Below are 25,074 nucleotides of genomic sequence, written 5' to 3' on the forward strand. Positions count from 1 at the left end.
CAAGATGTCACGGGTAGAAGTAGCTGGATGAAAGAAAAGAAATAGTTTCATATTTAAGTAGTAGCTTGTTAAAGGTATACTGATTGATAGTGAGGAACTATGCGTTTTCTCTGGACTTTTTGGGTAGATGCTATGTTATTCTAATAGTGTAGCCTGTGTTGCATGATGGGGTTAAATTTTATTTCTTTTAGACAATTTAAAGGGATCATACACCATGCTAAACTTTCCATGCCCATTGATGGGTGAAGGATGGATGGATTTGTAAAGATCTGGTAATTAAGAAAAAATATTTCCATATCTGATCTGTTGTTTTTACCAGGGCCGCAGTCTCACCTCCAGTTCTTGTTTTGATTCAGTCTGGTGCAGTGTAGTAGATTTTATTTTTGGGGGTGAGGACCCAATGGTGATAAACTATTATTCAATAATGACAAAGATTGGAGCTCCCTAATTGTTGCTTCTATTGAGTAAAAATATTTCTCCTTATTTTATGCTTTCTGAAAGTTAGAGGGGGTTTGTTTGCACTTCATTAAATTTCTACTGTATTTTTATCTAGTACAGGCAAAAAATTAAGTGAATGCATATTTAGTGTGGTAACAAGTTGTGTTGGCAGCAGTCATGCTTGTGTGGGTCCTCACAACCTTGCTAAGACTGTATGGAAAGGTTTTGAAATGACTTGGGTCTCATTATTCGGTGTATTTACGTGGCAGTTAGAGGTGAGACTTAAACATGTTCTCTCATACCTAAGGCAGCTTTGGACTAGCAAGCCAATAGTAGCACAGCTGTGGTACCGAGTAGCTGCTTTGAGTATTTAGCTGGGTTCCATGGGCGTGTTGGACTTGCTGTGCCTGGTAAGCCTTAGGACATTTCAGTCCTTTGTAGCCAACCTTCTTTCTCTACTGAAGATTTTAATCATCTGAATTTTTCTAAATGTCAGGTGAGCGATTTTATATATTTATGGTAACTGGAGGTTGGAAACCAGTACTTAGGAAGCAGAGATGGACTGTGAATATTTTTAAATGGTCATTTAAATGATACTGTTTGTTTAACAATGATGATCATTAAAAGTTGGCACTGAACAGCTCTTTTTAATATGCACAAAATGTCAATAGCTTGTTTGTCAATAAAAAATTAGTAATTGATTTTTGTGCTGCTGGCATATTCTGTTACTCATTGTAGGCACATTTAGCTTTCCGCTATGCTTTCTTGTTTATTTATTTCATTGCAAGCTGTCGGTATCGAGCAAGGGATTACAAAGAGACTTTCTGAAGTACCACTTCTGCATTGCTGTTGTCAGTTAAGGACAACGATGCATATGACAGTGAATTGTTTGGTTTAAAAGCCTACCAATTTACAGAGTTGAATTTTTGTGAAATAGGAGTATCAAATAAATTTAACTCAAAATAAATGATGCATTAACTCCTGCATATCGTAAAGTTTGGATTTAGTAACTGGCAGTGTGATTTTTTTCCTAAACTAAGCTGTTCTTTATAAAGAAAAAATGTAAGCTGGAGATGAATGAAACATCTTTCTTATGATGATGTAGTTGGTTTCCTGCAGTTTTGTGGGCGGTTCAACTATGGTGCACTATAAAAAATTTCCTCATTGCTTGTTTTGGGGACAAATAGTAATAAAGTGCTTTGGGATTGAACAGCTGTGTTCATAAATGCATATAAATTTGGAAAGTTTGCATACAGTACTAATTGCCTGTAATTCAATGGCATGACCAATTTAAGCAACGTAGTGCAGTATACCCTTATAAGTTTAGCATCTGTAGAAAGCATTAACCTTTGAGAAGGGATTTTGCCTAGTGTCTTAACAAAGGGGAAAATACTGTGTGTCAAACATTTTTTTTTTAAACCACGTACCCAGCAGTAGCAACTGGATTTCAGAAGGCTGTTGTGCTACATCTTTTTCTTTTTCTTGTTTGAACCTGCTCTGTGATGTATAAAGCATCCTACAATACAGCAGCCCTGTGTATTGGTTATATCCTGCTTTTTCTACTGGTGCTGTAATAGGGGAAATACATTCAGTTAAGCAGAACAGGCCTATTTCAGAGCAGGAAGGGCATCTAAAAGAGAAGGGAAAGAGTGGTAAATGTGGTGGAAAGCTGTAGCAGTCGTGGAGTTGCACATACTGGCTTTTTTTTTTTTTTTTTTTACAAATGGTGACTTCCCACATCTTGTGATGTCTTAGAAGAATTAAAAAGGTGTAGGGATAATGTGTCCTTAGTGGAGGAGTGCTTTACAATAGTGTTTTACAACACTTCCTAGCCCTTTGTCAGATGAAGAGGAAGGTAAATACTTCAGTGAACAGTGAAGACACATCTTTAGAGAGTGGTAATCAAAAAATAAGTCTTGGAAGGTCAGAAAGCCTAGTGGTAGAATGAAGAGTAAATAAAAAAGTCTTGAAATACAAGGAAAAGTAATCGGGAAGCCAGTGTAGTGAGTTGAGGTAAATCACACAAAGGGTTTCCTCCTACCCTGCAGTGGATGTAGTTTACACAGTGCGTTGAATTCATAGGAGGTGATCTTTATTTAAGGGTGAAAGCAAATTGCAATGAATGTCACTTTGTAATAGAGTTGAAGATGATTTTCCTGTGTTAATCTAGACTTTCAAGTTGAATATGTCACTTTGGCCACATTTATGGAAAACTAATGGGAAATATGCAAAAACAAAATTAGGAAATTCATCATGTGTTTTCATATTAAATGTTGCCATGCTTCATCCAAGAAGGTTGTTTTGATTGTATTTTATGAAGATAAATTGTTTTAGAGAAAATCTAAAATGAATTTCAGCTAACCTCTAATTAATTATTTCTGTTCTCATATCACTTTATCTTAATGACATAAGCATCTCAACAATAGTGCTTTACCAGGCAAGTGCTTTTATTACGCATTAATTCCATTTAGTATAAAAACTATGCTTATGTGTTTGCAGTATTGGCATTTGAGACCCCAGACTTGCAAGCTGAGCTGTACAAGCAGGCTTATGTAATCTTTCCAAAGGCTTTAAAATGTGTGTCTAATTATCGAAGGTTAAATATACTGAATTTTAGTATTTTTTTTTCCCCCTAAGGCCATGTGGTTATGATATTATTGAGATTCCATAATGCCTCCTGCCGTGACAGACAGCCTTGACATCTGGGCGGTGGATTCGCAGATTGGTGCTGATGGCTCAATATCTGTGGACTTCCTGTTGCCCACTGGAATCTACATCAACCTGGATGTCCCTCGAGATGCCACCATATCTCATATTAAACAGGTAATACCAAATGGTCAATTAACTTTGAAGTTAAACTTATATTTGGAATGAGTGCTGTTTCTGACTTTTACGTGCTTTTTGGAAAATCAAGTGTATTGAATGTGCACGCATAGCAGATTGATTAATAAAGGTGTATATGACTCTGGGGGTTTGGAATGTTTTTGGGCAGATGGCAAGGTTTGGAGAAATTGCTTCTTGCTGTTGGTTACACTTCAGCAGAAACTGTTCTAATAGCCCTGTATTAATACTGTGTTGCTACATCTAAGCCTTATTTTAACACATTGATAGTATGTTGTACATTGATTTAACATGTCTCTAATTAGTGTGCAAAGAGAAGACACTGTGCCTGATTTGATTTTTAATGGAGAAGTCACAGGTTGTGCTCCTGCTTCTTTTAATTGACACCAAAGATGGGTACTTTAATAAAAACGGCGTATGCCACTTCTTACAAGTTGTGCACAAGTGCCTTGTTAGGGCATCACTTAAAAAGTGAGGGAATACTCAAAGCAAAGGAAGGGGAGCAGGAGGTAAGGAAATAACCACAGATACTAAAGAGTAATCTACTGACCTTTCATCAAATAATGGCCATGTGAGAGCATTTAACGAGGGTACTGTGGAATTATGTACTGGGTGAAGTACAACACAAAGTAATCTGCTCCTTAAGCATAATAAACTTCTAAAAGAACATAAAGCGTGATTTACTTGCATTGCCTGGTAAATAAATACATTGTTTTTAATTCCTATTCAATCTGACAGTATTCACTTGTTTATAGAAATTTTCTTTGTACCAGTAGTATAATTTATTGTACTGTAATTTGAAACTTTCTAGACACTGAAGTATTATTTTTTTTTTTTATTCCGTGGACCACTTAGTGTTTTAGAAGAAGTGAGAGTGCCACTAGAAATTGAAGTGATCCAAGAAATAAGTTATGTGCTATACGCAAATACTTGAAATGATTCTAACTGGAAAAATGTTAATTGTTCTTTTAGTAAAAGGGTAACCTAGGCAACTACAGGTTAATTGGTGGGTAAGATAATGGAATAGCTGATTGTGATTTCACATGATAAAGAATTTAAAAAAACAAGTGTGTAAGTGACAACAATAAGGGACTTGAACTAAGCTGTTTGGTTTTCTTGATGGTTTTGGCACATTAAAACTTAATGTGCTATAAACAGGTACTGTTGATATTTAGCTCTTTTTCAAAGAAAAGGGATGTTGATTATAACTACAGAGGTCTTTCACAGAAATCACTGTATTTGAAAACAAAACAATAATGAAGACTTTGAGGGCAATACCGGATTAGTAGCTTTGCTCCCACCACGTTACTGTGACAAGCCCAAATTGGATGTATAAAAAGATGACTTGATAAACTTGTTACTGTAGGGACAGCCGCAGTCCTGCAACTTTTGCTGCAAGTAGGACTATGTTGGGTCAATCCCAGGATAAGCATCAGGTTGAGGGTTAGTGCTGCCCTTCTCTCATCACCTCATAGTACTTGTCCCTATGTATTTTTTACCCCTGGGATATTTATGCACACAAGTTGCTGCTTAAAAGTAACCTCAAGGTAGGGCCTCCAAACAAGAAAAAGTAAATATGTAACCATATATAGGGATAAAAATGAACCAAATTAGGCAAACATGTTATTCTTACATTCTATTGGGAATGTAAATAGAAATTGATGTTACCTTCAGTGCCATAAGATATGTCCATGCTTTCTTTATGTACTTTCTTTGCAGCTGTTATGGAAGCAGGCACATTCCTATCCGCTCTTTCATCTCCTCATGGAGATTGACTCTTACATGTTCTCATGCGTGAATCAGACTGCTGTACATGAAGAATTAGAGGATGAATCACGGAGACTTTGTGATGTTAGACCCTTTCTTCCTGTCCTTAAACTAGTGACGAGGAATTGTGATCCAGGAGAAAAGTTGGATTCCAAAATAGGTGTCCTTATAGGCAAAGGTAATTACATTTGATTATTTTGAAAAACAAAGGTAAACTTTGTTTTGTATTGAGGGTCTTAATAATTGGGCAGGGAACATTAAGTATTTCCCTGACAGAATTTCCCTTTCTTTATCTGATACTGATGTAGTTTAAAAGAATTTAAATACTCAGGATGAAACATTTGAAAGTTGTTGAAAACTACTTTCTCTATTGTGTTTTGGCACTGAATTGTATTACTACATCAGACAAGAGCAAATTTTATCTTACTAGTTGAGGGAGAAATCTGTACTGTTATTACCAGGTGAAGGAAAGCATAATCCCTGAAAAGTGTTGTCATAAATAGCCTAATAGCAAACTGAAGGCACAGAAGAAACTAGAAATTATTGTGGGTTTGTTGTACATGGTTTCTGAGTTGGTTAACAATATGATTCTTGTTTTTACTCTCAATTGTGGTGCTGATTTTCAGCAAACAATGAAAAGCTATTTTTAAAAGTTTCACAGTAACTTGTTTTTGATGTTATTACAGAATTTTTAGCTTCTAAATCTACTCTGCTTGGTTATACAATCAAGATTGACAGGGTCGTGTGAGGTCATACCTCTTGTTTTAAAACAATGAACCATTGTTAGCTCTTTTATAAAGACTGCAGGTTTTGTTTAGATTTCAGTAGTACACTGTCTGCCTATTTGTTAAAACTGACAATGGAAACAGTTAGCCAGTTTAACCATTCAAACATATTCTGACAGATTCTGAGAAATTCACGTACTTTAATTGAGTATTTTGCTTATTATAGCTGTGCGAGATCCTTCCTTAGGCAGCCCCTCTTTTGTACCTTAGGAGTGGAAAAAGTGGGTTCCTGTCTAAGCTTCTGAACTTAGCGGTTTGTTCTCAAAAGGTGTTCAGTGCTTTGTGTAATTTGGACGATGTCCTTCAAATTTCAAGAGAAAAGCAAGAAACAGCCACTTGCAGGCCATATACTCCCTTAAGTGCCAAAGAATTGCAGCTGTGTGGACTCTCCACTGTGTATTCTCTCTTGATGTGTTTTGGAAAAGGAACTTGACTGGTCTTGAATTGGTTGAATTTTCAATCCTGTCATTTTGCCTTGAGTAGAAGATTTTAGTCACAAGGAATATTCAAGAACAAACGTATCTATTTACAGTCCCACTATTGCCCTTTTTTGTCTTTTAAACAAATCAAAAAAGATTGTTGGCTTTCTGTGGAATTAAAAAAAACCCTCGTTTGCAAACACTTAGTCCCCTCTATGGTCTTTATGATGCATTTGCTCGTGTGAGGAGAGGCTTAAAACTTTCCAAACTGTCTTGAACTCAGGGTGGGGTTGGCTTTTCCGTTTAATAGTCCCTAAGAGAGGCATTGGTTCTTGCTATTTGAACTAAACTCTCGTGCCAGGTTGCATGGGAATTGTGCAAATAACTTTGCAAGTCCACTGATGTACAGGACACCATAGAACCCAGCTCACTTTTGAGCACCCATTTTGGATGTGATATCTGAAGAAAGCCACTTCTGTAACCTTAAAGATAATAAAAGTTTGAGTGGGGTGGTAAATAAATGGGCAGTGTTTGTCTAGGTAGGTATCCTTTTGCTTGCTTGAATTCTTTCAGGTCTCCATGAGTTTGATGCCTTACAAGATCCCGAGGTGAATGACTTCCGAGCTAAAATGCGGAGAATCAGTGAGGAAAAGATTCAGTCGCTTGTGGGTCTCTCCTGGATGGACTGGTTAAAACACACTTACCCACCAGAACAGGAGCCTGTTATTCCAGAGAGCTTCCAAGATAAGCTCTATAGTGGAAATCTTGTAGTGGCTGTTCATTTTGATAACTGCCAGGTAGGAGCGGTTGTTCATCACATTTCCTGTGCTGTTCTTGATCCTGATCTGAATTAGCATGTGATCGATCAAGGACGTAATGAAATAAAATACTAACATTAATGGTGTTTGCTTTAAAATGCAAATTCTTTCATCAGGATCCTTGACTCTTGAAAGAAAGTGAGGACACAAACCTACAGTTGTGAACTGAACTTCTAAAGTCAAATTACAGTTCTGCTTCTAAAGTCAAAATGTGTAACCTGTATATTCTATATTATTTCACATTTGTTTAAATGTAAAGTGTAATTCAAAATTGTCAGGACTTTTTTTGCCAGCTGTTACTGTGTTGCTTCGTTAGCATTCAGTTTTAGGCTCAGGGGATGCCGGTGAATTGGGAGGCACCATATTCAATGCACTTTCTGTGATGCATTGTTGAACATCTTTGGAGTTGATCTGCTAATGAGGTTGAGGAATACATTTTAAAAAAAGAGGAATTAGTATTCCCTAGACTAGACATGCACATAGACAGATAAAACAGTAGCTAAAACTTAGAGGTACCTTTTTGTTTTAGCTAACAAATTCCTAGTGTATTTTTAAAATAAAAACACCTGTGGTTTCCACCTGGAATTATTTAGTCTCAGGTTTTTGGTATTGAAGAGGCTATAATTCAGCACCAGTCCAGATTCCCAGTACTCATTTTCGCACTGTATTCTTTTGGGTAATGGTGAGGGCTTAGCATTGGAAACCTTAACATCTCACAGGTGTGTTAATATCTCAGTCTATATTTGGTGTCCATTTTGACCCAGGTGCTAGATACTGATTTACTAATGATTCAGCTGATTTTATTTACAAAACTTTATTATTTCTGATACTATCTTTTTTAAAAATTAAAAAATAAAAAATTCCAAATAGTAAAATCATACCTGACTCTGGAGACACTTAATGCAGAGGTGAATGCTGAATTTGGTCCAGTACCACTAGCTGATGTTGGATGCATAGGTGTTTTTCTGACAAAACCTTTTTCCAGTCCTCTTGGGTTAACAGAGGACTTGTAGCTGTTCTGGAGTGAGAATATCTGTGTTTGTCAGCTTTAGATTAAAGTATTTAATGTGTATATATATGCATATGATAACAGTACAAAAGCAGTGAAAAAGTTCGTGCTGGTGCAGAATGTATTTGCCTGCCGCTGTAATAGTTTAGGCTGCTGACATTTCAAATGTTTCGAATGCTTCTGCTGCCAGTTCTGACCTTCAAAGCTATTAACAGTTCAAATCTGAGCTGCTTTTTAGAGCAGTAAACTCCGTTCCAGAGTATTAGAATCATCTGAGTATCAGAATAGTCTCACAAGAATTAAATAGGAAGGTATGGGGGACTGTTGTGTTCTTTCAGTAGGAACGCTGCAAGATTGAGAGAAGGGAATATTAAAATATTTTTTATCTAGGATGCATGAGTGAGCTATAAAAGCTACCTGATCGTCTCTGGAGCAAGAGAAAGAGACTGATCCCCATTTCTGTGACCTAAGTGCAAAGACCTACAGTTTGGAAGTAAGGCAGCCGTCATAGCTGTCCCCAGCTTCCTGGGAAGGAAAAATGTCATTCCCTGTCTACCCACTACCAGTTATGACAGGAGAAGAAAGCCTTCGCGGTTTGGCAGCTTTCTGAAAGGGGGAAGCTGTTGTGAACCATGCAGAACCTGAGAAAATAACATACAAAGTTAGATTTTTCCATTAGGGCAGCTTGGCTTCTTACTAGTAAACTTCTATATAAATAAAGCACAAGTCAAAAGAATGTAAGCCAGACAACACTTCACGTTTGTAAATGATTGCTTTTAGAATACTTACATCTTCAGGAGTGTGTCTGTGTGTAAACAAAAAACCAAAATCAAAACAAAACCCCAGAACTTGCTGGATCAACCTTTGCAAATAAGCATGTGCAGAGCATAATGTGGTAGATTAAGGGAGATAAGTTTTCACAGAAGAGCTTTTACATTAGAAACTTCAAATTAATTTAAAGCTTTTTAAAAAAAATTAAAGAAGAATGTAACTTCTTACCTTTATCTTTTTAGAACACATCAAAATTAGAGATACTTCTGGAAATATTTAGATAGTCTCTAAAGGTCTGATTAAAAATTTTCATTGAAAATGCAGCACCTTTCCATGCTGTATTTGGAATGCTACAGGTATTGGCTGCTACCCCTCTTTTCACAAATCTCCAAATAAGATGGTGGTTTTGTACATAAATCACATTAACGGTTTCTTCTGCTTTATTACCTGAAGCTTTCTTTTTCTTCTGAGTACAGGGGTACCTAGAAAGAGGATAACTTGCTAGTAGCGAGAAGGAAGAAAAATTTACACATCTAGTACAGCTAAATACCTTGACATATATGCATGGTTTATTGTCTCACTCATGCTCATTGTAAAATACAGGCTCCTAGATCAAAATTAAGTTCTGTTTTCTTTGAAGTACTTCTGATACCATAAAAGTTTGGGAATTTACCCTTTTGCAGCTTTTAGGGTGTCTGTTGCTCTGATTGCACTGAAGACGTAGACATTAACTGTGAGTGTTAAAATAGACTTTTTAAGTTAACTACTTCTGCCTATTTTATTGTGTGTGCTAGAATTTAAGCCTTGTACATCTGACTACGGATATTCAGTATTCCTGTTTGTGTTTTGTTAGGATGTATTTAGTTTTCAGGTGTCTCCTAACATGAATCCCATCAAGCTGAATGAGCTGGCAATCCGAAAACGTTTGACTATCCATGGAAAAGAAGATGAGGAGGTTGATCCTGCTGACTATGTGCTGCAAGTTAGCGGACGACTGGAATATGTTTTTGGTGATCACCCATTAATTCAGTTTCAGGTAAATAAAGGTCTTTGAAACTTATCATAACAGTTCTCTGGTGCCTTGGCCAAAATTGGACCTTGCTTCTTGTGCCACTGAATGGTCACCTGTGCTGAACAGTAGTATACTTCCTTCTCATGTCTGCAGCCGTCTCCAATTGTAAAATACATATACACGATTTCCTTTGTATCTTTGTAATACATTATGTTTCTTTGACTTGAAAGTTGCCATAAAAATAGTCTACTAACTGATAACAACTGTTTCCCATGGGCTTTTAGTATATACGCAACTGTGTGATGAACAGGACTCTTCCTCAGCTGACTCTAGTGGAGTGTTGCACCATAAAGAAAATGTGTGAGCAGGAGATGATTGCTGTAGAAGCTGCCATAAACCGCAAATCATCCAACCTTCCTCTTCCTCTGCCACCAAAAAAAACAAGAACAACAACTGTAAGTTGATATACGGAGAATATCTAATACCCCAAAGAAACAGTGACTTGTGGAATATAAATCACAGTGCCTGGGATTTATGCTACTACTGCTGTTTTCCAGTGTAGGTCTCCTGGGTCTCCTTGGAGCTTTCTGTTGCTTGTGAGGTTTGCGTCAGAAATAGCAGAACTTGAGGCTTTTTGGAAACTTCTTACCTTCCCTCACCTCATCCATTCTCCTTCTCCCCGCACAGTCTCCTTTCCTATTGATTCTGCTTTTAATCACAACCCAGAAGAGCTGATCAATGTAACTGATCAATGTAACAATGATCTGTTACCACCAACTGGAGAAGTTATTGCAGAGAACCTGGATTCTGCAGCCTCCCTGCAATGTGTAGGCTCCACTAGCTTGGGTAGTAGTGGTCCGATCTTACACGTTGTGCCAGATACCTTGCATGGTGTTGCGACTTCAGTGATGGCAGCTTTTGCCATAATACACATCTAACATCTTTTAACATAGTGCTTCCTTTATTGCTAGACTTATGGCCTTACAGCACAGTTAGGTTTTATGTACTGTCACTCGTAAGAAATGTGGACAGACTTGGCTCTGTTGTGCACGCTGTATATATTCACAATGAATAATAAACTTGAAGAGTTATTCAGAATTGTCAGCCAGTAGTACTCAATGTAATTTGCCAGCCCCACCCCACTCACCTTTCAGCTGAGCGTTTTCTCCAACTTTTTTCCCCATTAGGGCATCTTGTATACTCTTGTATTTATGATAACTGATTTATTTTTTAACATTCCAAACTTATATTTTTAAAAATGCATCTTCTTTTAGTTGGTTTATGGCTTTTGCTTAAAACACTTGGCTTATAAAATAGGTCTGAATATGTGGCATTGATTAATGATGAACTTGTATCTTTGTTTCTTTCTCAGAGTGTATGGGATATTTCCAACCCTTTCAAGATTATCCTATTAAAGGGTAATAAACTAAATACAGAAGAAAATGCCAAAGTAAGTAACTATGCCTAGTATCAGAAGATATTTTGTTCACCATTTTAATGATTCATAATTTTAATGATTTTCAATGTTTAGCGAACTCAAAATCATAGATTTCAATTTGAACAGGTATAAGCTTTTTTAGTTATTCACAGTTATATTGGTCGCATTGGTTAAAGACTTGCTTTATTGCTAAAGTTTTGCTTTTTTGTCTGAAGTTGGGTATGTGTATTAGAACATTATCAATAATTATGGACAGTGTGATGTGAATGTTCATATGGTACTGGATCTTATTAAGATGGTATCTGTAAAGTACTGATATTGGTGTGAAATAAGTTTATTTTAACTGAACTGCTGTAAACATCTGACAAACAGATGTAGATTAAGTACTAAACATTTTTCAATGGAACATAAAGTATTTTTGTAGTCCAGAATACACTCTGTGTCTGTCTAAGATTGGACTGCATGCCTCTATACAATCTGTCTTTTATTTTCTAAACATGCTGAACACACACAAAAAAAGCTGTAGTATCGCTTCCTGTAAAAATGTACATGACTGGGCTTCTGACTGTTTCACAGACCACAGGTTGTTAACACATGGGAATTTGTTACACAATTACTTTAAGACCTTGCAGGACACTTGCTTGTGAGGTAGCACATTAATTTCCTTTATTTTGTTTGGCGATCAATGAGCTATATAGCTTGTCATGTAGATTAGGAAGAAATTTAATTAGCCATTGAGGTTTGCTGTTCTGATGCTTTATTTGGGATACTCAGTGCGTTTTTTTGCTTTCAAAACTGTTGTTACAACCTCCTTGTATATTAGCAGTACTACATTTTACTGTCTAGCTAAATGAGCCGTAGTTACAATTTTACTACCCGAGACATCATGACTGTGGAAATGGATGCCTGCAAAACCAGCTGTTTCCCTTTTCTTTGTCTAAACCATTATTTAGCTAGGTGTAATATCTTCTTAAGCCTACATTCTGTAGACTCTTAAAGTTTTCAAAAGAAAAGGGAAGGGAAAAAAGAAGGTGAATTCCAGAAGCTTTCAAGTTTGTGGGTTTTTCTTCTCCCATATTTACAAAAAGTGAAGTTTGGTTAATTGCAGTATGCTTCTAGAAGAAAAAGAAAATATGTTGATTGTAAGCTGGAGGAGAAACAGGAAAACCTGACAGTTCTTTGGTATTGGTGCCAGTGGACACTATCTAAATATTATTTAATATTTTGAATGCTTTTTAATCTTGAAAACTTTAAAGTCCTGTAGTTACCAAGAATGCGTGTAGTAACCTTCCAAGCTTGTGCATGTTTCCCTGCATTGTCTGTCTACGCTATTATGGAATTGTCACTATTGAGAACGTATTTGTTTCCTAGTCCTGACTCTAAGGCTGTTTAATTCACTGCCATTGTTCTTTTAGTTTCATTGTGCTTTGGGTCAAGCCAATATTCATCCATTTTTGCTGAAACCACCAACAGGGTTCATAAATGCAGTGTTTGTAGTAGGAAACAAAACATTTGTCAGATGGATAGCACTCCACTGATGTGAGCTCAATTGAGTATTTTCACCTAGAGCACAAGTGACTTCATTCAGCTGTCTAACACCCAACCATATACATGACATTTGAAATTGCTTTTCCTTTTGTCTTGCTCTTTGGCTGCACCGTTGGTACATACCATTTCATTAGTAAAAGTGGAGTGTCAGAGTGAAAAGAATAACAATAGGATCCAATCTCTGACATGAACAGGATGGGAAAACATAGAGTTAGAACTAGCCAAAAGGCAAGCAAACCAGCGATGTGTTCCAACAATACGATGCTTTTTTTACTGTCAAATTTTACTTGATCACTTACGCTTTTTGTATTAATGAAGTATGAGAAAAGTCAGGGAAGTGTGGTGGCGTATAAAGTTATATTATGAGATGAGAGCAAGTCAAAGAACAGTAATCAAAATTATGCAAGTGTGAATAAACCCCTGATTTAAAAAGAGGAATCAACAGGCAGAGTTTAGAAATCGGTTCTACCTGAAGATATGAATTTGTATCCAGAAAACTAGTCTTATCTTTTTCATTCTGCTTAGTTCTTTGTTTCCTACAATTTCATTTCCTTCTGTGTTAAGTACGTTGTCAGAAGCAATTGTGTATTCTATTTATTACTACAAATGAGTTGTTGTTATTATTAGTCATATGTGATAGTGTAAGTAATTCAGTACTGAAAAAATTGGTAGCCAACATTATTTAAACAAATATGTTTCGCTTTGGCCAGGAACATGAATAGCAAAGTAACAAGAATTTGTTCTCAAGAATTGTTTTGTTAATTTTAAAACCTAAAAATTAGTATTTCTTTTCAGAAAGAAACATTGATGTAATGCATATATGTATGTTCTGTATAATATTCTGTGCAGAATTCTGTAAGTTCTGTGGCAAGCTTAAAACTTCTCATTTCTTTATTGCAGGTTCACGTTAGGGCTGGTCTTTTCCATGGTACAGAGCTCCTTTGTAAAACAATTGTAAGCACAGAAATATCTGGAAGAAGTGACCACATTTGGAATGAAGTACTAGAGTTTGAAATAAACGTCTGTGATCTGCCGAGAATGGCAAGGCTCTGCTTTGCAGTTTATGCTGTGATGGATAAGATGAAAACTAAAAAGTCAACTAAGGCAATGAATCCTTCCAAATACCAAACCATTAGGAAAGCAGGAAAAGTGGTAATTATTTAATTTTTTTTTTTCTTGAGCGTACCTCTGAAGTATATTGAAACGAGTATTTGGAAACCTTCAATTGACCTCACTTTAGTGTTCAAGAATGCAAAATGAAAAAAAAAATAGCAAAAAGAGTTATGTATCAAGAATTGCATGTCTTTGTTCGAAAAAAAACTTCATACTTCTCAGACACTGAAAAAGGCATGAAAATTTGGGTTGTAAGCCAGTTGGCAAACGGCTATTTAAAAAACTGTGTTTTAAAAGCTTGGGTTTGTTCTGAACCATAGATGAGTTGTAATTGTGAAAAGATGAAAAAATTGGCATCTTGGCACACATTCAGGGAACTATGTATTTTTACCCTGGCAGAGTGACACCCTTAAAATGAAGTTTTACTCTCCTCAGTAGTACTGGAGTACATACTGAAAACTATGGATGTGTTTAGCTGCTTTTCTGAAAGGTATCACCATCTAAAAAAACCCACCCCTCTCAATTGTACTTAACATTGTAGTGCTTGCTGCATAGTAATGTTCACTGGCATCTTAATTTTCATGTAAAAATTCTTGCCTTTAACAGCATTATCCTGTAGCCTGGGTAAATACCATGGTATTCGATTATAAAGGACAGTTGAAGAATGGAGAACTGGTGCTGCACAGCTGGTCATCATTTCCTGGTAAACTTCAACTTTTAAGATTTAGACTTTTAAATAGTTATAAGACTGAAGAGGAGAATATATACTGTATGCATGTCCAGTTCTTCTGTCATAATCTCTTTACTGCTTGTACTTTTTATGTGGATGAATATATATCGTCTTAATCTCTTTTCTGAAAGTATTGAGTGTCGGGAAAGAGGAAGGGCAAGAGTCTGCTTGGAAATAGTACTCTAAAAGTTTCATCTCTTATGGAAAGAAGATGACATAAAAGTAGATGACACGTTTATATCTGGTGTACCCATTTTTAAGATGCAGTTTAGGTTTCATTTGATTTCCCGTACTATGCATCCTAAACTAAATAGGTAAGCTATAATGTTTTGCCAATGCAAATATTGTCACATACAAATAAATTAATTTTTTTTTTCAAGTCTTTCTTCCCTGGCATTCAGATTTATTAGTAGCAGTGTCTGAAATCTCCATTTCACTCTTCATTCCATCGTGAGAAACACTGTATCGGCTTGCCTGTAGTGCTTAAAGAAATCTGGCTCAAAACTAATTTTTTTTTCCCGTACTATTTGATACAGAGGCAGTGTGTGTACTGGTTTACAGGAGCTGCAGATCTTACTGGGATTTGGTTCATTATAGGGATATCCTGGCTTCCCTTGACTGTTACATTTGTTTTGGAAAGAGAAACAGTTTCTCACTGAGTGATAATCCAACACTTGTGAATGTAGGTAGCATGGTAGTTTATGCTGGAAATGCAGTGTGGTGCAGCAAAACATGTTATCTGTCCGTTGTATACAGTAAGCAGTTTCTTATTGTGTCTTTGCCTTTCAGATTTTTTAATTTTAATGCATGCCTAGCCTATGGTATTAATTTCTCTGTCTGATGTTTCAGATGAACTTGAAGAAATGTTGAATCCAATGGGAACTGTCCAGACTAACCCTTACACTGAAAATGCAACGGCTTTGCACATTCGATTTCAAGAATATTCAAAGCAGCCTATTAATTACCCTCCCTTTGATAAGGTAAGGCATGACATAAAGAGCAGTCATGAAAGCTTATGTGTAAATAGCTATTTCTTCTTTCCTTTCAACACTGGTTTTCCTGCTGAATTCCCCATTTCCTGCCTTTTAGTTAACACGCTGCAGTTTTTTAAACGTGCATTGCATGAGAGTGCCAGTGCCCTGACTTGAGGGTCTTCAGATAGTGTTTTGAAAATGTATGCTTTTAAAATACTCTATACATAGTCTCTTGAGGGTCAGAAGCATGATCATTTTCCCACATCAGTGGACTTAAAAAAGCTAAATTTATCTTCCATTCTGGAAACCTTAAAGCTGTGCTTGCCTGTGATCTAGAAAGATCTGTTAAGCCTTTGTACAAATGTATCTTACCTATCTTTGGGACACTTCTTTCCTCTATGAGGTAAAATCCTTTTAAGGATAAACAGACTTGTAATAATATACGAAAAGGGATTTCTGAAGGTCTGCTCTTGAACTAAATCCACTTTAAGTTGTCCTGCACTTTTCTACAGATATGGATAAGCATATCTGTCTAGAAAGGAAGTATATATTTGGAATGCACATGGTAATGTCTGTAGTGTGAACGCTAGACAGCAAGTTGTTCACAAACCAGCAAATAAAGCTAAGACCAGGAAGCAAGTAGGAAAGTAAGTGTTAAAACAGACAGCTAATGATGCATCAGAAAACCAAAGTTTTAACTTGTAGATACATTAGTCTGAATTTTGTTTTGGGGAAAGGTAATAGCCACTTAGAGAATTTACACACACACACCCCCTACTTTTTTTCTTTGAGGGTTTTGCACCTTTGTGGGGCGTGAACAAAAAGACAGAAACCACCAAGCTTTCAGTTTGATCAAAGAGGGATTTTGGATTTAAGGTTCATCAAAATGAAATCAAATAACAAGACACGTTTTTCAGTTTTGAATTTTTGGTGTTCTGGGCCTCGTCAGCATAGTGCTTGTTCTTCTATTAAAAGAGGGTTGGAAATGCCTTAAGAGCTAAAACAGTGCTGACTAATTGCTGCCTTAACTATGGTTGAACCAGCTGACTCTTCATACGGGACATTAGTTAGGTTTTTTTACTGGTTTATTTGTAATGCTTGTAAGTTTTTTACTCATTACACTATATGTGTTTAATTTCTAAAGAAAAACACTGCTTTTATGTGCATATTACAAACATGAAAGTATGCTTCTTAAGTAATTGTCTATTTGTTCTAGCTCTATTGTTCCTTTTATTTGTACCTGTAATACCAAGTTTGCAGTATGTTAAAAGCTGGGGTGAATACAGACAAAAGATTTTACCGGGTAGTCACTTGATATATTGACATTAAGGTAGTGTCTGATGGTCTTTACCATCCCTTGTAACTTTAGTTTGGCTGCTAGCTTTTTCTATTTTGTGGCTTTGCCCCCTTCTTGAACTGTACCTGAGAACATCCTGTGTATCAGATAGAGGAAAATCCCAGAGCATCTTTATAAAGTGATTGCAGAGCTGACGGTGAAAGCACTGAAAGCATTCAACTTTGAGGAAATGCCACAAAATATGCTTTTTTTTCAGCAGTTCTTAGTTTTTCCCAGTAACTTTTGCTACTTGTTATTCCCTAGAGTTAAGAAACTGTTTTGCAGTATCACTGGGAAAATTGGAACTCTAAACTCTCTGATAATTTGTTTCATATATGTGAAACTGGCATTTCTCTCCCAGAAGAGTCAGATACCTGATCTCTGAAAGATTCTCTTGTTGAAGGTCTTGTTGAATCAGGAGTAACATGGTAGCTGCTTGAATTCTATCAGCTGAGAATCTTGTTTCTCAACATTGTCCAGCTGAGATGTGCTTAGTGTACGGCTGCTTCTAATTTTCCCAGTGTTTTAGCTTGTTTCTGCCAAGAAAATGGACAATTGGATGCCAAATCTTTTATTTTAAGAAACATAATGTGCAAAAAGATTAATCTTTTCAATCATAGCATCAATCTACTGGCAGAGAACAGCTGTTTGGGGCTGAGTGGGCAAAAGTGCTTTCACAGTCAATAAGAAAACTGTTGTCTAATGCAGGAGCTGTATATTGGGCTGGTTAATGATCAGTGCTGGTTAATGATCAGTGCTGCTGACACTGAACGGCTTGTGGTTCATTTGAACAAAGCTGGACACTGACAGTTTATTTGCAAACCAGTAACTCTAAAAAGCACAAGGAGGCAAGCATCAAACATATAATTGGGACATACTTGTTTTGTTCATGCATGTTTTTCATGCACAGTATGAAACAAACTTTGTAGCCAGGCAGCAGATGTGATACATCATATTAATAAGTATTTCATACAGACAAAGAAATAAAACAAGTTAGCATACCTTTTTAAGGATTTTAGCTGCTGGGTATTTATGGTCTGATTATTGTAGTCTTTTGTTGTTTCTCATATTGCCTTAGTAAAGACAATACAAGCCTTGCTGGATCTGTGTCTGAAGGTGGTGGTATATTCCTGAGTGATGAGGGAGGTGGACCTCTAAGGGAAAGGATGTGGTGAAGTTCCTTTGATGACTTTCTTATTTGATATTTCATTTTATGAATTGTTTCTCAAAGCAGCAGCATCTCACAGCTATGGGTATACCTACTTGACAAGTTCAGCTGGTCTAATTAGCTTAGGCGCTCACCATTCTAACACATCTCTGTTGGTTGAAATTGTGTGCAGAATAAAGAACTGTATTTACACCTGTACTTAACTACCTATCGTGATTTATTACATGAGCTTCGAAAAAGCAGCAGAATGTTCAAAAGGGGAAAAAAAAAAGGGCAAGCGTAACTTGGAGCTAAGGAAATGTTGCCTTGCTGTTAACAAAAGTAGCAGTCCTTGTTGCTGAGGGTTACGATGTATTAATTGCTGGCAGCTTGTTGGTGGAATATTCATGTTACCATTAGAAGTTCTTGTTGGAAGCTGATTGTTCATGGTGTTACACAAGGGAAGATCCTAGATTTAGAGAAGTGACTGGAAATGGAAACGCTAATTGAGTTCATATCAGCGATCTAAGGGGATGGTGTAAGGAGTAAGTTTATGGATTTGTAGTGAAATAGAGAGCTGGAAGTATGGATCTGTGCATAACAGGTATGACTTTTGGAAGCAGTGCCATGAGAAACAGCAGAAGGAGAGATGAGAAAGCAAAGGATGATTTATTATTGAGGAATTGGTTTGCTGTACTGAAAAATCTGGAGGAAACAAAAACAGAAACAGAAAACTGTGCTATAGGGAAGACCATTTAGCCCTAGCCCAGGAGTGGTGAAAAGGAAGAAAACTGAGGTAATCATGAGTGCTCCTGTTCTTGATATCCACAGTCCTGCAGATTAGAAAAGGGACACAGTGTAGAAAGTTCATGTTCTTATACCACTGTATATACAGTGCTGTATATATATAAATAGTGCTGTAATTACCTAGAAGATAGCAAAATTTCCTTATCTGGTTCATTTATATAGTATTTGTTTTTTTCAAAGCTGTCAGCTTTGTTTTTAAATCTTATGTATTTAAAAACATCTTTTTGCAGATACTTGAAAAGGCAGCTGAGATTGCAAGGAACAGTGACAATGCTGCAATGGCGGTAAGCATCTGCTAAACACCATATAAACAAAAAAAACCCCAGAGAATATTTATTAAATCTTCTACATCAATCTTTAAATAAATAAATCACTGCTCCGATAATGACAGTTCTATTGACTCTGTTTTTTAATCGGTGACCCACCTTACAAATCAGGTATATATCCTCCTTTTCCAGTATATTTTGGACTTAATGGCTTTTTATGTTAAAAAGCACAGTTGCAGATGTGGAAGCCGGGTAAGATTTATATTTGACCTGGAAAACATTCCTAGGGTCCATAAAATATTGCTGGAAAATTGCACGGTTTTATTAACTGTGATCATTTGCTTGTCAGATATTTCCAAATAAGCGCTCTCAAAAATGGTCATTGATCTGTAAGATGTTGTTTCTTATTTAAGAAATGATTATATGCACTTATTGAGGAGAGGGATAGTTCTAAATAGATAGGACAAGTTTTGAAAAAATCACCAAAATCTGAAGGTGTTTTCTTTGTATTATGTACAAAAATACAGAAGATTGCAATTTAAGATGGTGAAAGCCCATTGGGATCAACAGTAATAACTGCATTTGAGAATAATTGAAATTGCCAATTGAAAAATGTGTGAGTTATAAAACCAAGTGCCTAAAGTGCTCAGGAAAAGTAGAAACTCGCTGCTACTTTGGGTGCAAATAATCGGAAATGTTAAATAGCAGCATGCCAACTTGACACTATTGTGAATTTGAAAGCTTAACACTTTCAAATACAAGAATCACCTTATTGTCCAGACTGTTCACTTATTTTGGTACAGAAACAGAGCATGTGCATAGTTGTTATAACTAATTATTCCCTGCAACTACTGCCTCCTTACCCAAAAGCAGCAGTTTCTTTTGCCTCCCTTTAATTTATGGAATGCTATTGTTGCCGGTATCGTTGCTTTAATTTCTGCCCTTGCAGTTTGCATAGGGGTGTGGCTGGGAACGGAAGGCTTATTCATGCAAACTGATTTACAGAATCAGTGCTAGTGTTAATGTTTCAGAGGTATACAATGGAGCAAAGTGTCTGGAAAAGACAAGTCTGGATTAATAGACAAAAAAAATAGGTGTTTGTATATTCGGCAAACGTACTTCCCTTTGGTTATTGTTGGAAAAGTACTTTTTGGCTTTTAATAATTAAAAAAAGTATTTGTATGTGTAACTATTAAATCTGATCACCTGAAAAACAAAAAGAGAAAGTATATGCATCATAAATGAAAGTTCTCCATGGTAGTTGGAAAATAGAATGTTGCCATCTAGTGTCATTAACTCTGAAGTTTAGTTACTTTTTCAGAAAATTCTATACACTCAGTTTTGAATCTGTTAGTTGCAGTTCTTACAGCGTAAGAAATCTGAAAGAAAGGCATGGTAGTCATTCCCCCTGTGTTTCATGAGTTTTAGATGGTATTCTTCCTGGTGTAGAATTTCTAGTATTTGAGCTAAAATGCAAGAGCCTTACTACTGAATATATCAAAACAGTATACGTTTCTTATTTTCTAGGGTCGAGGTGGTAAGAAGTTTCATGCTGTGCTAAAAGAAATAATGGAAAGAGATCCTTTGTCTCAACTCTGTGAAAATGAAATGGATCTTATTTGGACTTTGCGCTATGACTGCCGTGAAAATTTCCCACAATCATTGCCAAAACTGCTGCTGTCTTTAAAATGGAACAAACTTGAAGATGTTGCTCAGGTAAGGGAAAACGCAGTGATGGTGGGGAAAAACACTGGAGCTGAACCACGAGTAAACAGGGTTTCTTTCCCAAGTATAGACATTCTGAAATGGTACTATCTTATAAACCAACGTTCATTGTATACCTTCTGTGGCCTGGACATATAAGCAAGAACTTACTGTCTTAAAAAACCTGCAAAACAAAAACAGAATCCAAAATACCTATCAGAGTTCTCTGAATGATGAGAAAATCACAACAATTACTTATGCAGGTTAATTTTAAAATGTTGTGCTCAACTTCTAAATGCAAGGAATTTCACAGTCATTTGCGTTGGAAGGGTGTTCCTGAGATCTAGTCGAATGCCTGTGTTCAAGCACAGTCAGCTAGAGCAGGACTGTCCCGCTGAGTTTTGAGTATCTCCATTGATGGAGACTCCACAATCTCTCTGGACAACAGGTTCCAGTGTTTGACCACCCTCACAGTAAGAACTTCTTCTATAAGGTTATTTTTAAAAAAAATAATAAAAGTTTTAAGTTTGTAAATCAAGATCTGAAATAAAGCTTCTTATAAAAAATGTTAAACTGTTCAAATACTGTAAAAAAAACCCCCACATCTCAGGCTGGGTATTTAAACCTCGTTGAGTCAAACCATTTTCAAAGAGCTATGATACCCACTAGTGCTACAAGATACTTTATTCTCATCATGTTGACTGAGCAATTAGTATCTTTTTAAAGTAACTGTAAGTAGTTAAGGACTTGAAGACTGGTGCTGTGATACAAGATTACATTTTCATTAAAATTGTATCATTTGTTTGCTGTATTGTTATGCAAGGTTATTTCATTATACAGTAAAGTAGTTGGTGTAGCTCCCTTTTTCTGTACTTACCCAAATAGAATCCAACTGTTGTGATGCTTTTTGGCAATAGGTGCAACTTTGATATAGGAAAACTTATATGAGTTTATAGTGAGACCATTCGTGCTCCGTAGGCTCACTTACAGGTAACAAAATGACAGATTAGTATTGAAACTTTTTAGTCTGATTGTGTACGGAGCAGATGGGCAAAACTATGAAGTCCAGCCGGTGTTAACGAGCACACAGTACTCTGAGGGCTGAACCCAGACATTACTGTGTTCATCTGCTTATCCTGACAGAATTGCATATTTAAATGACACTCAACTTCTTGCAGACTGTTACACTGAGATAAGATTTATGTCTTTCCATGACACTCATTTTTTAAATTGAGAGCTATTTTTTTTTTCATTTCATTTTTAAAAAACTTTGAGCTAAAAAGCATTTGCTGTGAAGGATTATGATGGATAGTATAAATTTCTATTCTGGCTTAGTATTCTGACCTTTGCATGTTACAGGCTAGGTGTTCTTGGAAGAAAAGGAAACCACTCCATGAAAACTCAACTTCCATCTAGTCATCGTGTGATTTGTGTGTGTGTGTGTGTGTGATTATCCAGCTAGTCAGAATCTTGGTTTGTCTCCAGCACAGGTTATTTTCTATTATATCCTTCCTACCAGCTAGATGTATATGTTCTGTGAACTTGTAAAAATAAATGCTCATCCTAGCTCATTCTCCATGCCATGAATGCTACATAACAAAATGTAGCACCCACACATTCCTTGCTCACTTGTATTTTCACATGCAAGAATCCTCGTTCCTTAGTATTTCCATTGTGTGCTTCTGAATTTAATTTTAAAAAGTTATCTGGAAATCCAAACTGTAGAAATATAAGCAGGTATTTGTTTACTTATTAAAATATGTGAAGGTAAAGGCATTCTGATTGCTTGCTAGGGGCTTTGAAATATGGCCTTTGGTAGCAGAGTTTTGGGAAGGTGTGTGGAGTATGGATATTAGCTGACAGCTCAAAATCCTTTAAATTTGGAAATAGTAAAAAATATGTATAAAGCATAATATTTGGACAGATGGTTGAAAATACAGTCATCTTGCTTGTTACTGTGTACTTTTTGGAAGGAATGTAGTATTTATGTTTGCTTATGTATAGAAAATAACGTGGTTTATATTTTAATACTGTTTTTGGCAGCAAGAATAGTCTATTTGAAAAACGAGATCTTATTCTTAGCCATGCCAAATATTTCTTTAGTACATACACATGTAAGTATTTCCAATGACTTACCTTTGCAGATAAGGCAAGACAGCATCATGAACTTTATGAATCCCAAAATTAGCAGGGCTCATAATTTACTTCTCATTAAAATTAAATATATATAGTGCTAGCTGTATGGTGCAATATTTGTGCTGGTACAACATGCATGCTGTGTGCCAGACATTTTTTTAAGGCCTATTGTTAGCTGTGTTTTGGTAAGTCTTGACACTTAAGGCAAATGTTTTTAAAAAACCAACCAACCAAACAAAAAAACCCCAAACCAAAAACGCCCCCCAAACAACCACACACCCAGCTATTTATAAGAAAAATGAAGTAAATAACTGTATTCCTGTTTCTATTAATGCAGCTCCAAAGTAGTAAGGTTTTTTTTGGAAATGGGGTATTAGACCATCTTTAATCTATTAGTTCAGTGGTCTGTAAAGTAGTGTACAATGGATTAAAGCAGCTTTCTTGTATTATTTACCATATAGATTTTGTCCAGGCTCTCATTGCAATATATTAGTAGAAATTTGCACTGAAGGGATTCTGAGGTGTTTGCCTTTACTGCTGCCATAACCTCCGCGCTCAGCAGAATAGTGGGGGGGGCAGAACTTGTTAGCAGGAATCACAACAAGTATTTATTCTCAAAGCAGAACTTAGCCATTATTTTTTTTTTTTAAAAAAAATCCACCCACTTTCAAGTGAAGTGATACCATCACTAATGAGAACTAGAGAAAGGACAGCTAATCTAAATACTTGAAGTAACAAAGGGGGGAAAAATAGTGTTCTTTGCTGAATTGCATCATCTCTTATAGTAAACTTGTTTTGTTAATTATAGTTATTTCTTTAATGGAAAAATATTGATACACTGAGACCAAACTTGAGTTTTCTCTGATAAACTTTTAGATGGTTGTTGAGATTGCAGTTTCTTTTCTCACTGCTTCTCAGGAGCTGCAAACCATGTGAGAGAAATACGCAATATTTCACGTGTGTGGCATTTTATCATGTTTGATATTGCAGATAAATTTTAAGAACCGGAAATGCCTCTTTGAAATGTAAAATTTCGTCACAAAAGAGAGGTACTTGGAAGTTCTTCTTGGCCACTTGGAGTGACCTTTCTGTTGCCAAAGCAGATGAGGGCATTTCATGATGCATGTTTCTTTGGTCCAAATGCAACAAGTATCTCTGAGACCCTCTCCTCCTCACTTTGAGAAGCATGCAGTGCGCCGGGGGTGCGCAGCTGGCTGGACTGTAGGCACTTGGGGAAACTTTCTTGGCTGTGTTCATTGGTCATTTAGATCTTGCTTTCTCTAAGCTCATACCGCTTAACATTTTCTCGTTGTAATAACCTCTGAAATAATTTCAGCAGTTAAAGTGAGGAGGTCTGTATCTTCAAATACAAACTTCACAGTTGATGTGCAGATTCATTGCCTGATATGTGGGGTATGTAAGGCCACTTTGACTCGCCTTTTCAGACTGTATTTCAGGCTCTACGTACATTTTGATCATTCATTAGTAAAAAAGTTTCTATATTTTTGTTGGTTTCTGCACCTGATTTGAAGTAGGTTGTCTAGAAGTTCTGATATATTTGTTTTGAAGTTTCTTACTGTGCCTGACAAGCATCGTGGCCGCTTGCATTTTCAACATCTGTTTTATGGTATTAAGTATCTGCTCAGTATTTCTTTCAGAATTTCATGATTATGTGTTTAAGCATTCATGATACGTAAATGTGGATGGCTGTAGTTCTTCTTGACGTAAGGATGGGTGTCATTGACCCTTACTGGGCTATGGATTGGATAGATTTTTGCCTGTGTATTTTTTGTGGGATTATGACATCTACATTTAAAAACATATTTAATTTTATTTCATATCATTATGAATCTTGTATATGTCATACCAGTATTTGCCCGTGAAAACCGTTTAATTGATTCTCCGGCTTCTGGAATTGCAGCATGGCCACTGGCCTTGCATTGTGATTGATCTGTGCCCGTTTCTTGCTTTCTGAATTTCACAAAACTGCACAGATGAACTAGTTCAGAATATGA

General features: G+C 36.3%; 1 protein-coding gene across 12 annotated transcripts in view; it reads left to right on the forward strand.

The window, feature by feature from the left end:
- The window catches only part of PIK3CB (phosphatidylinositol-4,5-bisphosphate 3-kinase catalytic subunit beta), a 101,058-nt gene that overhangs the window by 54,940 nt on the left and 21,044 nt on the right, over positions 1-25,074 (forward strand). For all 12 annotated transcript variants that reach the window (XM_056358191.1, XM_056358201.1, XM_056358195.1 and 9 more), the window contains 11 exons: positions 3,076-3,261; positions 4,999-5,224; positions 6,824-7,047; positions 9,702-9,884; positions 10,145-10,315; positions 11,233-11,310; positions 13,747-13,998; positions 14,566-14,662; positions 15,539-15,669; positions 19,184-19,237; positions 20,747-20,935. In XM_056358191.1, the coding sequence (XP_056214166.1) occupies positions 3,109-3,261; positions 4,999-5,224; positions 6,824-7,047; positions 9,702-9,884; positions 10,145-10,315; positions 11,233-11,310; positions 13,747-13,998; positions 14,566-14,662; positions 15,539-15,669; positions 19,184-19,237; positions 20,747-20,935 (1,758 nt within the window). In that variant the 5' untranslated portion in view covers positions 3,076-3,108. The remainder of the gene's footprint in view (positions 1-3,075; positions 3,262-4,998; positions 5,225-6,823; positions 7,048-9,701; positions 9,885-10,144; positions 10,316-11,232; positions 11,311-13,746; positions 13,999-14,565; positions 14,663-15,538; positions 15,670-19,183; positions 19,238-20,746; positions 20,936-25,074) is intronic.

This window comes from Falco biarmicus, chromosome 13, assembly GCF_023638135.1.
Source record: "Falco biarmicus isolate bFalBia1 chromosome 13, bFalBia1.pri, whole genome shotgun sequence".
NCBI classification, from domain to species: domain Eukaryota; kingdom Metazoa; phylum Chordata; class Aves; order Falconiformes; family Falconidae; genus Falco; species Falco biarmicus.